A 15431-nucleotide genomic window follows, 5' to 3' on the forward strand; every position below is an offset into this window, starting at 1 on the left:
TCAGTTTCTAAAACAAAGGAAGGGAGAAGTTGAGAGTCGGAAGGAAGGAAAAAAAAATAAGGGAAGAAATAAAATAAAGAGGGACCTAACCACCTATATTATTTAGTTATGCATGGCAATTCTGTAAAAAATACTCAGAAAAGTATTCAAAACACATTTGACATGGCTACCATAATTAAAACATACATTATACTTACCAAGAACTCTTATTGCTAAGGTGTAGATACCCAGGGCAAAAGACTTAAGTTGTGGCTTAATGCACCTAAAAACAACAAAAGCACTATAAATAAAATGTAGCCCATTAAAGCAAATAGTAATGTTAGTGATAATCTGCTTAACATAAATGAAATAATGTTAGAATTCAAGTAGCATTTATGGAGAACCCATAGTGTCCTAGCATAGGGTGGGCAAATTATGTAACTCCATGTGCTATTAGATACAATGCATCAGAGAGTTTACAGTTACTATTTCCAAAATGTAAATCCCCTCTCCATGATATATTCAAATGGTATTGGATAAAGTAAAATTGTGAGTTTAATCAGCAAAACAACAAAGACAGACAAAAAATTCTAAGAAATTTGAGGCAACAAGGGATCAATAACCTATAACTAATTTTTGTGGCTTTTGCTCTAAAAGCACAGGACTGTATTGATCCGAGTTGATACAATCACCATTGCTGTGGCATGCTAAGTGTTTCTGTTAAATAGTGGGGACCTGAATCTTGCCGCCAAGTGTAAGAATACCTAAATAACAAGAGCATCCTTAATATGACTGTATAGCTTTAACTAATTGGCCTGTCAATTTTAATGAGAATAATCATGATGATATTATAATAACTATTGAGTGTTAAGCATGGTACCAATTTCTTTGTATGTATAATATCACTTAATCTCTACTTTAAAGGAGGTAAAAATCACAACTTTTCTCCTTTAGTCCAGGGACATCTCCTTCTGCCATCAAAACACAGCGTGGTTTATCTGAAGGGCTGGTGGTAAAGATAACTCTTCCTTAGGAGCCTGATTAAGCACTTGACCCAGTTTAAGTTCTAGAAGAAACAGCCACCCATGAAGAACAATTCTGGTTTGAGAACTCTGGTGCAATGCTCTCCATATCATGCTCCCATTTGAAAACACAGTATTGCATGTTTTCCTTAAGCCCTTTTGCGAAAAATGTATTTGTGGATGTTAGGTCCTATTTTCTGTTTATTTTTCCTGATCAATTTCCTTAATATATTGTAGGAAATCATAGATATATACTTTTGATGAGTTTCATTGTAGAATAATGTTATATTCATCCTTCAATATGTACATTAAGTTAAAAATCAACTAATCATTTCATAAAAGATGGGTTTCTGATAAAATTTGACTTTTTATGCTTAATAAGTTAACCAAAATTTGTAATATTTTTAGATTATTTTATCAATTGTATAATAGTAATATTTGCATGGCTAGTTCCATTAGGAAGACAATTTTTTTAAAATATTTTATTTATAATTTATTTGACAGAGAGAGAGAGAGAGATCATAAGCAGACAGAGAGGCAGGCAGAAGGAGAGGAGGAAGCAGGCTCCCCCTCTCTCCCAAGCAGAGAACCCGATGTGGGGCTTGATCCCAGGACCCTGAGATCATGATCTGAGCCGAAGGCAGAGGCTCAACCCACTGAGCCACCCAGGCGCCCCTCATTAGAAAGAAAATTTTATCACTGACAAAATTTTATCACTGACAATTATCCAATACCATTTTAATATACTTATATATAGCTATATATAGTTATAACTATATATATATAGTTATAAAACTACTATTTTAAAGTTTGAATTTATATACTTTTTTATAGAGATCTATGATAGGAGAGTCAATAAGTAATGTTCAAACATAAATTATATTACAATAGAAGAGAAGCCTATAGGAAAGTTGAATTAAGATATAAGCACAAGAAGAAAATGTAACATATTCACTGTAAAAGATTTTTTTGTGTGTAATTTTGAATTAGGTAATATTGGTTACCTAATCTGTTTTCTAGATTCTCACTGATTATATTTAAAGTGATCTACATTTAAAATTATTATATTTTTAAATGTAAATATTTATAATATACTGGAAATCAATGTTTACTATTAAACTTAAATTTTTAGATGTTCACTTAACAATATGCAAAAGGGGTACACAGTTTTAAAAATTCTTTTAGAGTTTTTAAGCAAACACACTTGGAATCATTAACATATATTCATAGATTAGAGAACGCAATTGATTCAAAGTCATGAATACCCCTCACACCCATATATATAGATAATTCTAGTCAGAACAAGAAAAATAACCTATATATTAAAATAATAAATGTGAAACATTGTGATATTAGATGAATCTTTAAAACTATCTTAAAATTTTATCATCCATAATTTGGTGAAACCATGCTTAATCTAAAACACAACCTAAGGGCACCTGGCTAGCTCAGTTGGTAGAGCATGTGACACATGATCTCTAGGTTGTAAGTTTGAATCCCATGTTGAGTGTAGAGATTACTTAAAATTAATATCTTAAAAAAATAATAAAAAACACATTTAGTCTACACTGGATAATATTATCCAGAAATAGCATATTATTATTGGCAATAATAATATGATAATTATTATATTATCTAGAAATAGCATAGTGTATTTTTTGAGTGGCTATAGTGATATAGGTACTATAGTGGTGTAGGCTCTCTAGACCAATGATTTGCAAAAAATTTTTAACTAGAAAAACTTCTTTTCAACCATATTTTTGCATAAAAACCCCAAATGGGAAGAGTCTAAAACTAGAACAAGGATATGGGTCAAGACCCCTGAGAGAGCAATAAGGAATCACAATTCTATGGAACAGAATTTGAAATCAATGTTCCAAACTATTGTAGTACATCTTTTATTAAAACTGGGTCAGGGAGAATCAGTGTTCACCTCAGAAGCAGTATGTATCCAGGTATGCCACCTAGAGATAAAGTATAGGACGTGATGACTGAAATGACAAGGAAATACAGAAACATTTTGGGACATCCATTATCTTTTTGACACCTGCCCACCATGCCTGAGGAATTTCCTGACTTTGAGGCTGCAATCCCCACACAGGTGCAGTTATAAAATATCTGTAATACAACAGAACAAAGTCCAATTATTGAGGTAACATTTAAGTAAAATTGAAAATATATATATTTTTAAATAGACTTCACAATATAGTATGCATGCATTATATAACGATAAGGTAAATATTCTTTTATTTCTCTGTGTTAAGTATAGTGAGCAAAGTGAAATCTATAGAGATCATGTTGTTTTCATCCAAACAGCAGCTGTTCAAACTACTGACCCTACCCTACTGACCCTCAGTAAATCTTGGTGCGTCCAAACATACTTCATCTTCTTCTCTGCCATTTCCAAGTCTAAGCCACCATTATTCCTTGCCTTGGTTATTGTAGTGATCTCTTTATGCTCAACTTATTTCCACTCTTATCCAGCTATCGTTTGTTACCCACACGGTAACCAAAGTGAGCCTTTAAAAATGGCAGTCACTATTCTCAGCCTTCCAGTAGCTTCTTCTTATGGTTGTATAAAATCCAAAATCCTTACAGAGGCATACATACTCTAATGGAGCTCCTGGATTCCCCTCTGATCTCACAGCTCAGTGATCTTCCCTCTCTCCCTCTGCTTCAGCGGCACACATGGGTTTCCACTGTGCCCTTGCCAATCTTTGAACATGGTGAGTTTACCCATGCCTCACAGCCTCGCTGTTCTCTCTGCTGGGTAGCTCTTCTAGATAGTAGGAAGGCTGATGCACGTACCCCAGGTCTCTGCTTAGTTCATTAAAGAGGGCTTCCATGACTACCCATTCAAAAAAAATACCCCCATCTCTCCATCCTTTATCCTAACTCATCTTATCATTACTCATTAGAATACTATATATTCATTTGTTTTTAAACTATATATTCCACTAGAATGAAACCTCTAGCAGAAACCATCTACTTTCTCATCATCACATATGTAAAGCCTAAGAAGGTTCCTCTTTTTAGGCATTCAACAAAAAAATCTGTTAAATAAATGGGCATAAATTGAGGATGTGACTTTTTAATGGTAACTGGGGGAAAAAATCCTGACTAATAAACCTCAACTAAATCTTGGAGAGGCAACTTTGATAATCCCTCATTATTTTTATAAATTTCACAAAAGAGTTTGTGAATTTTTAGTTAAACAGTGAAATAAAGCTGGCATTTCCTTTCCAAGGAAGAGTAGAAATGTTGTTGGTTATTTTTTTAACTGTCAGGTAAAAACTTTTGAACCTTGACCTTGCCTCTTACTAGATACATGAGTTTAGGCACCTCAGTGCCTCAGTTCTCACATGAGAAAAATAAGATAAGTAATACCTAATTACTCGAAGATCATGATATTTAAATCCCATTTTTTTTTAAGCACCTCTCTTAGTTCCTGGCATGAATGCTTTCAATAAGTGGAAGTTCTAGGTAAGGAAAACTTTCAAGCAGTTTGGAGAAAAGAGTAGAGGCTGGAAGAAAAGAAAGGAGCAGGAGGAAGGGAAAGGAAGAGGAAAGGAAGGGAAAGAGAAGGGGAGGGGGGGAGGAAGGAAAGGGAAGGGAAGGGAAAGGGAGGGAAGGGGAAAAGAAAAAAGAGAGAAAGGAAAAGAAAAGAAAGAAAAAGAAGAGGAAAGAAAAGAGAAGAGAAGAAAAAAAGGAAGGAAGGACAGACGGAAGGGAGAAAAGAGGCAGGGAGAAAAAAGAGGCAGGGAGGGAGGGAGGAAAGGAAAGGGAGAAAGGAAAGGAAGGAGGGAAGAGGGAAATGGGGAGGAGGAGAGGAGAGGGAAAGGGGAATGGAGGGCAAAACTCAGTTTCATTTGGGTAGGTAGTCCCGTTCATGGTTGCTGGAGGCTAACCCTTCCTACTCTGAATAAAAAGTCAAAGTAACAATAAACAGAGAAAACTAACATATTACTCTACATCAACATAAGTCTTTGCCTAAGCATTCTTATCTAGTTGATAAGTATATGTAAATAGATGTGTAGGTTAATTTTCAGCCCCCCAGGACTGTCAAATACAGGCAGATTTCATCACCACAAATAGACAGCAGTCTGACTGCTAGCCATATAAACGGAGAGTACAAGAGAGAGTCTATGTATGCGACAGAAATGTAAAGGTGTGACTACAGAAATGAGTCTTTTAATGATTAAAGTACATAATATCCTTCACAACTGATTTCTTACCTTTATTTCCAACCTCATCTCCATAATCCACCCTACAGAGCTCCTTCATTCCAGCATCTACTCTTTTCACACATGGGCTTGATTTCCCAGGCAGAATGTCTGGTGCTATCAGTCTCCTCAAAATCAAGTTTGTGATCCCTGGGTTTAGACCTCTCAGGCTAGACTTTCTAACACTGGCCTCTATTTGTCCTGTCCCTAAAACCACCAACTACCACTGGCCTTGGGGCCAGAAGAATTGGATCCCAATGCAGATCTTATCACTAAAATTTTCTCAGTTGAGGCTAATATTCCTCACAAGCAAAATGAGAGAACTACATCACGTGAGGCTCTTCTAGCATGTTTCATGATTCTAATTCTTACCCTAGTTCTTTCAACAAGTCTAGTCCACTAGCTCTCCACGTAAAAGAACAAGGGTAGAGCAAGATCCAGAGCAGCGACCAGTGTGGTCTGCTTCTGGGTTGGTCCCTGAGCTCCCACAGAGCTGTGTGGTTTATGTAGAAGGCACCACAAGGCACACACATTAGGGATTTCTTACAAGAGTTTTTCCACTCCTGGTGGAGGTTTGACAACCAGCAAGACATGCCGATGCATATGTGATTCCATTTTCACCACACATAGGTTCCCATTTTGTCTCTGAACATTTGCATCTTGAGTTGCAATCTGAAAAGAGAGCTCGTTCATGATAAGAGACAGGTTTGGTTCTGAAAAGAAATGTAACAGTATAAAATATTACCTCTTAGCAAGCAGCACCCTAAAATCTTCAAAAGTCAGTGTTCTTGAGTATATAAGTGGCACAGCCAATGGAGCTTGCCTTTTGAAAACACAATGGTCATCAGGAATGCTGGTTTCTGATTATTAAATGTGAGTCTACTATTAAAAAGCTTTCTCTTGAAAGTTATCTTTAGAGGTTTACACATTCACATAATATCCAGTTCCTGGTTTATGGTTTCTATTAAAATCGACGTTCTCTAGCATCTTCTAATGTATTTCTGTGCAAAGATGGAGGAAAACGGCTAACAAAGCAGAAAGATAGAGTAAACTTCTAGAGCAACTAATGACGTTTCTTAAATGCATTGCAGGCAGTGTGTGCATGCGCGTGTGTACTTTTCTGTCAATTTCCTTCACAACTGTCCCAGCATCAATTAAAATGGGCATTGCTGATGGTGCAGTAAAAGAAAAAAACAGTCAAGCAGTCAGCATTTTGTCAACAGACTTCAGTTTGGAAGAACTACACATCCTATGTGAGTGTCTTACTAAAAAAAGCATTGGCAGTTCATCTAACTTTTCTCTCCCTCATAATCTCCCACTCTACGTAGCTCTTCCATATTTCATGTCATTCTTTCTGATTCTCTTGCACATGCTTTTTCAATCACTTACCCATTCATTTGTTCATGCGTTCAAAATTTTGTGGAAGCCTTCTAAGTGCTAGCTTTGGGAGGAGAGAGGATAGTTACAAATACGAATGAGACAATATTTGCCCTTAAGGAGCTATCTTTTGGTTCTAACAGTTAACTTTACATAATTTTGATATCTTCTCACTTTTCTCTCCCTGTCATTCTGTCTTACCTTCTCCCCTTACCTCTCCCAGAATTCCTCCTCTTTCACCTCTATTTCTTCTCCTCAACTGAATGACCTCATTTTTCTTCTTTTATTCTCCTTGTTCTGTTCATATTCCTGTATCCTTCTAGGGGATACTTGTGCAGTGATATTTCTCTTCTACTTGCAACTTATTTTTCATCCGTTAGCACTCCATCATTCTTTTTGTTTTTTTTTTTCCATTATTTTGAATTTATTTGTTTATTCTCCTCCTCTCATTTTTTTTTAAACAAAAGTGTTTGAGGGCCTTAAAACCAAAACAACAACAAAACCCCCAAGGGCACTGTCATGTACACTCAGTGAGGGCAGAACGATTTCTTTTATTCACTCCTGTATCTCCAGCAGCAATAACAATCTGGAATATACTAGGTTAAGAATAAGATTTCTGGTAAGTCAATCAAAGTAAAATGCTATTCTATTTTGGAGGAAAATAAATGTCATTTTGGCCCCTCCTTCTAAGAGGTAAACCCCATAATGACTGCAATTATAATTTCTTAATTGATAGACAATTCCATCTAGTAGAACTGTCATGCATTTGGTTACTGCAAACATAAAAAACAAAAACAAAACAACAACAACAACAACAACAAAAAACAGCCTCTGAGATGTCTCCAGACAGAATAAAAGGGTATAACTAGGCCTTCTGGGAAGTCATATAGGAATATTTCATCCTGTTCTCTTCCATAAGGCAGTATTTGGTAAATTAACTGAAACTATTTGGTAGTATCTGAAAGTATAAATAAGTGCCTTTGAAAGCCTAGAATCAGGCCACTATGGGTAGTGTAGGACTGAGATCTCAGAAGGTTGTGCGGAAAGAATTTTGGGGGAGATCTAGGCCAACTTCTCATTCGGCAGATCAGGAAAGTCATGTCCAAAGTGGGCAAATTACTGGCTCAAATTCACAATGTTTATTAGAGACAAACTTCAAAATGAGAATTCTTCCAGGCCTTTGGATTCTAAATTCTTGTCTCACATCAAACTTACTCTCATTATTGCAGAAGAAAGGTTTCTTCCATTACCATATCTAAAGCTGTCTACAGGGTTCCTGTTGAATGTCCAGAATCAAAACAGCCTTGTGGAACAAAACAACTCAGGATAATCCCTGGGGAGCATGTTGTATTCTATAAAGCCAATTATTTTCTATTACTAAAAGTAAGTTAAATTTATCATCTATGACTATCTTGAAGCAGAAATTAATTGCATGCATGTTTTACAAAGGATGTGTTGACAGAATTATTTAAAATTTTTAAGATAACTTTTATCAAATATATCAGAATGTTTATACTCAAATGGGATTTGCTTTCAAAAGAATCATGTTGGGGGGCGCCTGGGTGGCTCAGTGGGTTAAGCCGCTGCCTTCAGCTCAGGTCGTGATCCCAGGGTCCTGGAATCAAGCCCCGCATCGGGCTCTCTGCTCCGCAGGGAGCCTGCCTCCACCTCCCTCTCTCTGCCTGCCTCTCTGCCTACTTGTGATCTCTGTCTGTCAAATAAATAAATAAAATCTTAAAAAAAAAACAAAAACAAAAACAAAAGAATCATGTTGGGATGCAAGAGCTTTTTCCAGGGATGTTGCCATTTCTTTGGCTGCTTCCAATAGCAAAGCTACTCTTAAAGGTTAAATCTTTGCCATTGTTGGGAATATTCTGAAAAACATGAAAGGCAATTTTAGTATATGTGCTGTTAAAGCGAGCACTGGAGAGCAATTTCAAAAGAGAAGTTTGAGAATGTTTTAGACAATGATAGCATTATTGTAATGCAATTGTAGTCTTTTAAGGCAACTGCTTCAAGAGCTAGTACTTCTAGGGCTAGTACTCATGCAATGAATACGCTATCTTTTATTTGTTTAAAAATATCTAATCATTTATTGTGTGAGTATACTTTTAACGTGAACCTCAAAACTTTGCCACTGTTGCCTGTTTATGTGCTTACTTTTGGCTTAGAAATGCCATGATGTTGTACAACGAATATTATACTTTGAAGAGATAATTGACCTTTCTAAATTCAGTTTCTTTTAAATGAGGGTAACAAAACTTACCTCATAAAGATGCTTTGAGGATACAAGTGAGATAATGAAAGTCATGGTGTTTTGTAAATTGCAAAATACAAAGAAGTTTACCACTGTCCATCTACCATCAGGATCATAGGGACAGTTGAAGAGCGTAGGGCTTCTACTCTCTCCAGAATCTTCTTGCAATTCCTGTTTACAGCTAACGTCCTTATTCTATATTGCTGACTGTTAGCAAAGCAATGCTACTGCACTCAGTTAAGTCTAACATCACTCTGGTAACTCCCAGAAGCAACAGTATATAAACTTCACAGTCACTAGTTTTCTTGGACTTTTTAGATGGTGAAAAGTATAACTGATATTCACTTAAGAGCAGGAGAAAGCAGATTAATGAGAGTGATGGAGATTGGACTATGGAGACAAGACAGACAGGTAAGCATGGAAGGAAGCACAGGAAGAAGCCTGGAGAGCAAGCAGTAAATAGGCAGCAGCTGAACTAACAGAATACAGATCATTAGATCAGGAGCACTGGCCTTTGAGGCACAGGCAGAGTTTGGGCAGTGAGGTAGTGCAGTCAGGGTGGTAGGCCTGGCATACAGTAGTGGCTCAATGTTTAATTTAAACAGATAATATATAGTTGGGTGGAAGAATGAAGACAGCTGTGTCTGGGAACTCATGTTCAGAGGTAGAGTGATGGCAAGGACTCTTCAAAGGAAAAGACAGGGTAGTTCCTTCAGGATGCAGCTTCATATTAAGATTGACAGACCCTGGAAACTAAGAAAAGTAGTCATCCCTCCCATACGAGATGGCACAGGTCTGAAAACATCAATAAATATTCTCTTGACCAATTGCTAAGAGCTAAACAGAGCTGTTGTGTGGTTCACCAGGATGAGAAATAGCATTCTCTTCTGAAACTTCACATGATTTGAGTACAACAGAGACTACAAAAAGTAGCACAGAGACCTTTTCAGTTACCCAAGTGTTCAAAGAAAAAAAATACAATTATTTACAAATGGCACATCTCTTTTGTGCCAGGCAAGTACTAATCATTTCCACGTATATTATCTTGCTTAAAACTTATAAAATTTTATAAGGTAGTTAGTATTCTTTTTTTTTTAAATAGAAAAATTTGGGGTGCCTGGGTAGCTCAGTCAGTTAAAGCTTCTGTCTTCAGCTCAGGTCATGATCCCAGAGTCCTGGGATGAGCCTTGCACGGGGCTCTTTGCTCAGCAGGGAGCCTGCTTCCCTTCCTCTCTCTCTGCCTGCCTCTCTGCCTACTCGTGAGCTCTCTCTCTCTGTCAAATAAATAAATAAAATCTTTTAAAAAAATTTAAAAACTATAATGGAAAATTTGAGGTTTGATTAGATTAAATGACCTATGCAATGTCACTTCACTAATGATGAACAGAGGTGAGATTCAAGGTCTGTGTTTTCCATTGTCAGGTTGCCCTATACAGGAAGATGTAGATTTAACATTTTTAATAATTTCTCGTAGACAACCAAATTCAAAGGAGATGACAAATTTTGGTGACAATAACAGCTCCCATGTCAACGTACCGTCAGCTATTCCATGATAAAACTATAATCCTGTCTCATACTTATGTTTACAATGAAATTATCTTATTTTGAAGCTCTATCTATAATTAATTTGATTAAACAAACCAATCTCCTCAGATTACTTAATAAGTGAACCTACCCTTGGTAGGAGATAGTTATTCCTGCCACATCAGAATTTTCACAGCCCAGTGCAAACAGGGAAAGGAATAGGAGGTACCCAAGAGCAGACGATCCCAAGTAGAGTTTTGCAGCTCCATACACACTGATCCTGAACTTTTTCATAACTATCCCCCCAGAGAATATTCCAAGGGCCACTGCAGGTATGTTGATGAGTCCTGAAGAACAAACAAACAAACAAACAAACAAATATATATATGTAATTTTGTAAATCTCTAAAAGAAATTTGAGTGTGCCGACATAAACTTTCTGAGAGATTATATAAAGCTATATATAATTCCTGACAACCGACATAAACTTTCTGAGAGATTATATAAAGCTATATATAATTCCTGACAAGTTATTAGACTGGTTGGCCATTTTAAGTTATAGAAATATTCATTTACTATTATTCACTGACATATCAAGAGATTTTGTGAGTGTCTAGGTTATCAATTAAGGATAGCACAACTGAGAGTCTCAGAAGCCTGCCTAACACAATATCCAGCACAGAGTTTAAAATCAATAAACACTGAATTAATCAATGAGTCAATGTCTTTCTGGTCTAATCCCAGGATTAACAGGTACAATCAAGGGGCAACTAGGTGAAAATTAACGTTAAGTTTGTGCATAAGAGAATAATAGGTACATGGAATTCAGGGAACAAAAACAGTTTTGTTTCTTTTTTTCTGGCCCAAACCAAATTTATTTTATTTAGACTCTTAGTTGTTTAGTTCGGTATCTACCCTAACAACCGCAACAACGAAACAATGTATTAGTTGACGACATTTATATTTACTATTTGCTTATAATGTACCAGCCACTTGGGTAAGCATTTGATGTATCTCTCACATTTATTCTTTACCACAACCCTAGTAGATAGCCATATTGTTTTTTTTCACTTCTGACAGTAATTTATTCATGGTCATGATTAGTAAGTGTTAAAACCAGATTCGACAATACAGAGTCTGATGTCAAATCTCTTGTTTTTAGTCACTACATTATACCATCTCTCCTCCAGACAGTTTGGGACTCAGGATTCTTGATAAACAGATGTGCAATCTCACCAGTAATAAAATACATGTGATTTTAAAACAGCACTAAGAATAGATCCAACAAAGTGGTTGAGAGCTTGGACTCTGGGGACCTAACTGCCTGGTTTGGCTCTCAGCCCCATACCTTCATGGCTTTGCAATGGCAGGTGATTTCTCTGAACTTCTATAAACCTGTCACCTTACTTATAATATGGAGCAAAAATAGTACTGAGGTGTTAACATGAAAAGTTCCTAGCACAATATATGGCACATAAATATCATTCAACTAAGTTGTTACTTGCATTTCCATCTATTAGAGTCACAAAGATGAAAATATTGGGATGGGTGGGTGGAGTGGAACATTTCTGTGTTAGAAAAGGTGGGAAAACAGGCTCTTTGCTGACTTCTTGTTTAGATTTTAAATTGGTAAATGTTAAAATTAAAATGATCGCATTAGAGATCATCCCATCTTGAAGGAGGCAAGATAACAAAACTGTTGAAAAAAAAAAAAAGAAGAGAGATGCTAGTTTTTTCTTTCCCAGCTAAGCTGAGGTTTGTGGCTATAGCAAGTGGTAGAGATAAATGTATCCTGGGCCCCTTAAGAGCCAAAGGTCAACTAAGAGGAAACTGATTATTATTTATTTTTCCAAAGAGAGGATATAATGGAAAATAATATAACAAACTTGGTTTCTCATGACCCAAGTTAATAAATGCTAATATATTCTCCCAATTTTTCTGATTTTTAAATATGGAGATATATAAAATAGATTCCTTCTCTGTTCCAGATTCCATCTTCCTTCTCAAGAATTAAGCATTGCCATGGAGTTGATATGTGCCATTTAAGACCCTATTTTTACATACACATATTCACAGTACTTGACTTCGAATCCCCCTCTCACAGACCCAAGACTTACACAAAAAGGGCAGAGTCCTATTCTCTCTTTCAATTCTATCTCCCAAAAGCAATTTATAAAAAACATATCTTCTGAAAACTAGCCTCTATATCGAAACCTTGAGAGAGTGTGCTTAGAATTTCATTTATTTTGTAAAATATCAATCCAAACTTGGGACATAAGGAGTCATAGCACAAAGGATCACAAAGGATATCCTTTGATATTTTTTGTACGTTCATGCTGTATGGGTTTCCCTAACTCTTCCCCACCCTGATCTGGCCTAGAAGACCTTGAGAATCAAAATGGGGTGATTCTAAGGGCATTGCTCCCTCAGTACAGAATGTTAAAAATCAGGAATATCCTCTCCTGACTGATCTCCTCTTAGAGCCTGTGTTCTCCTAAAATTCCAGAAAGTTTCATGCACTCTCTTGCCTCCAGTCCTTTCTAGGCAAGATATTTGCTTCATCTGATCAACATCCTTTCAGTACACCACCCTAGTGTCCACATTTCATGTTTTAACACCCCCTTATTCTTTTGCTTTTAATTTAAGAGGTATTGATACCTCTTCCTAGAGGATTTTCTTCTGACTCCAAGATAGGGTTTGTTCTCCCAGAGTTCTCTAGACTACTCCTAGAGACTTCTCACAGCCTCCACCAGCCATATGGTGCCTCCAGAGACATCTCTGATATCAGGGTGCACAAGGTGGGTCATCAGAAGCCCCTTTCCTCCCTCTGCCTCTGGCCCTTGTACAGGGTCCCATAGGCATCAGTCTTGGTCCTTGTCACAATTACTGGCTAGCTTATCTGGTTTACACCCCTCACCTTCCCATAGCACCTTCAAGACAAAAACTGTGCTCACCATCATATCCTGGGCTCCTTGTAGTTTTCCATAAAAATGTGCCAAATGGCTAAACTTTAGTTTATTCACATACAACATTTCTCTTGGATATTTTACTTTCTTATTTCAAGAAAAATGAATTATAAAATGATTCTGTAAAAACAGTAGCAGTACATTTCAAATATACTGTCAACTTGATTCCCCCTTTCAAATTCTCTAGGATCTGTAAGCTATCTATGCTGGGCCAAGTTGAATTGATAGCAGATTTCCTAAACATCAAATGAGATGTGCTGCTTGCCTCCCAAAGCTTCTCCTCTTTCATCTAAAGTATTTTAAGTCAGCTGATGAAGTAGAAATTTCACTGATTTCTTCATTACACACTTCTTTTCACTCACACCATAAAATGTGCTGATCTTAAAACGTTTACCATTTAAATACTCCAAATGGAAATACCAGTTGTAATTTACACCAGCATCCACAATTTGTTTCAATTTAATTTATGTATGTCTTTTGAATTTAATATATTTACTCAAATAACAGGAAAGCTAAGAGAAATTTAAGAATGAATATGTTGTTGTTACTTCCATATACTCATTCAAGCTGAAGACCTTATTCTTTGTTACTGTTCAAAACAGGAGTTATTAAATATAAATATTTATATATATTAAATATAAATATTTTAAGACCGACAGCACAGTTACAATATAATTTGGGAACTCTGATTCCCATAAAATGTACAATAGCCTTAGCCACTAAAATAAAATGGTAATAGGTTATAGTAATAATAGTACTTTGGGATGTTTTAGAGCTTTTCTCCCAGCAAAGTAAAATTCTGTAATATATAATGGACCTTCACAATGTTACACTGTTAGAAGATTTAAATATATGGGACTTTTCACACTCATGTAGCCAATTTGGTATAGACAAAGAAGTAAAATTAGCCATCTTTCTTGGGTATAATAAGAGTATTTTTTTTCTCACAGACTAAGATTGTTTTCCATTATTTCTCAGATTTTTAATATAACCTGACCTAATTTTAGAACATATCATAACACACATTTAATTTGCTAATGCTAGCTTAGCCACAAAAAATTAATGTTTTCTATTATAAGCAACTTTCCCGAAGTAATTATCATAACTTTCCCTTATTTGTCTGTGTATCATCTCCAAGAATGGAGAATGGATCACTGCTGTCAATGAGAAGCAATGTCAATGTATCATGTCCACTAGGTATTGTTTTATTTAATAAAAAAAAAAACTCCAAGAAATTAAGAAAAATGGCTAAAAAATTGCAATCTGTATATTAAGAAGGAAAATAAAACTTAAGATCATTTTCATGTAACTTAACAGTGATAGGAGAAGCTTTGAAAAAAGGAGAAAAATTAAGCTATCTATCTAAACTTCTTCCAGTGGAAACTGCAATGGGGGAAGAAAAACCCCACACACTTGAAAAAGCAAGATCATTTTGCCATATGCCTCCTAGTCCCTGAATTTGAAATATTTTTGTTGCTTATTTTTCATTAATTTTCTTGGCAAAATTATATTTTAATAATAATTTTAATAATTAAAATATTTTAATAAGTAGTTAACATGAGAAAATATTAATCTAAACTTTAGAAATACGGCCAACATAGCAAAACACATACAGCAAAAATAAATCAACATTGTATCAACTGGTCTTTGAAAACTAGGAAAATTTCTGTTTATTCTTTCTGCCATGTCAGGTCAAATGCCTTCTCTGAGAGCAGAGAGGAAACGTGCTTTCTTTGTGCTTCTCCCTTATTTCATCACAGAAAGGATCATCCTTTATAATTTCCCCCAGCACACCCCCCCCAAAAAAAATGAAGGAGGAAAGAGAGAGAAGAATGATAGAAGAAGAGAAAGAAGTGAGAGAACAGTATTTACTGAATGATAGCGATAGACATTTACAATGCATTTTCTAGGTCTTATTTAATCTCTATTTTAACCTAATGATGCATCTATTTTCGCCATTCTAAAGATAATCAAAATAAGTATTATGGATGTTGACTCATTTTCCCACTTACCCTTACTCTGCTTTTTTTTCCATACTTAATGTGAAACCCAGATACATTCAGAGAAGAATCCTAGCTATAAAG

The 15431-nt window shown here is 35.9% G+C and overlaps 1 protein-coding gene across 2 annotated transcripts in view; it reads right to left on the bottom strand.

Moving 5' to 3' along the window:
- SLCO1C1 (solute carrier organic anion transporter family member 1C1) overlaps nt 1-15431 on the bottom strand; it is a 63739-nt gene that overhangs the window by 6354 nt on the left and 41954 nt on the right. For both annotated transcript variants that reach the window (XM_047743256.1, XM_047743257.1), the window contains 4 exons: nt 10534-10729; nt 5772-5937; nt 2935-3119; nt 198-262 (listed from right to left, as the gene is read on the bottom strand). In XM_047743256.1, coding sequence (XP_047599212.1) covers nt 198-262; nt 2935-3119; nt 5772-5937; nt 10534-10729 — 612 coding nt within the window. The remainder of the gene's footprint in view (nt 1-197; nt 263-2934; nt 3120-5771; nt 5938-10533; nt 10730-15431) is intronic.

The sequence above is a fragment of the Lutra lutra genome, chromosome 8, assembly GCF_902655055.1.
Source record: "Lutra lutra chromosome 8, mLutLut1.2, whole genome shotgun sequence".
Lineage (NCBI taxonomy): Eukaryota > Metazoa > Chordata > Mammalia > Carnivora > Mustelidae > Lutra > Lutra lutra.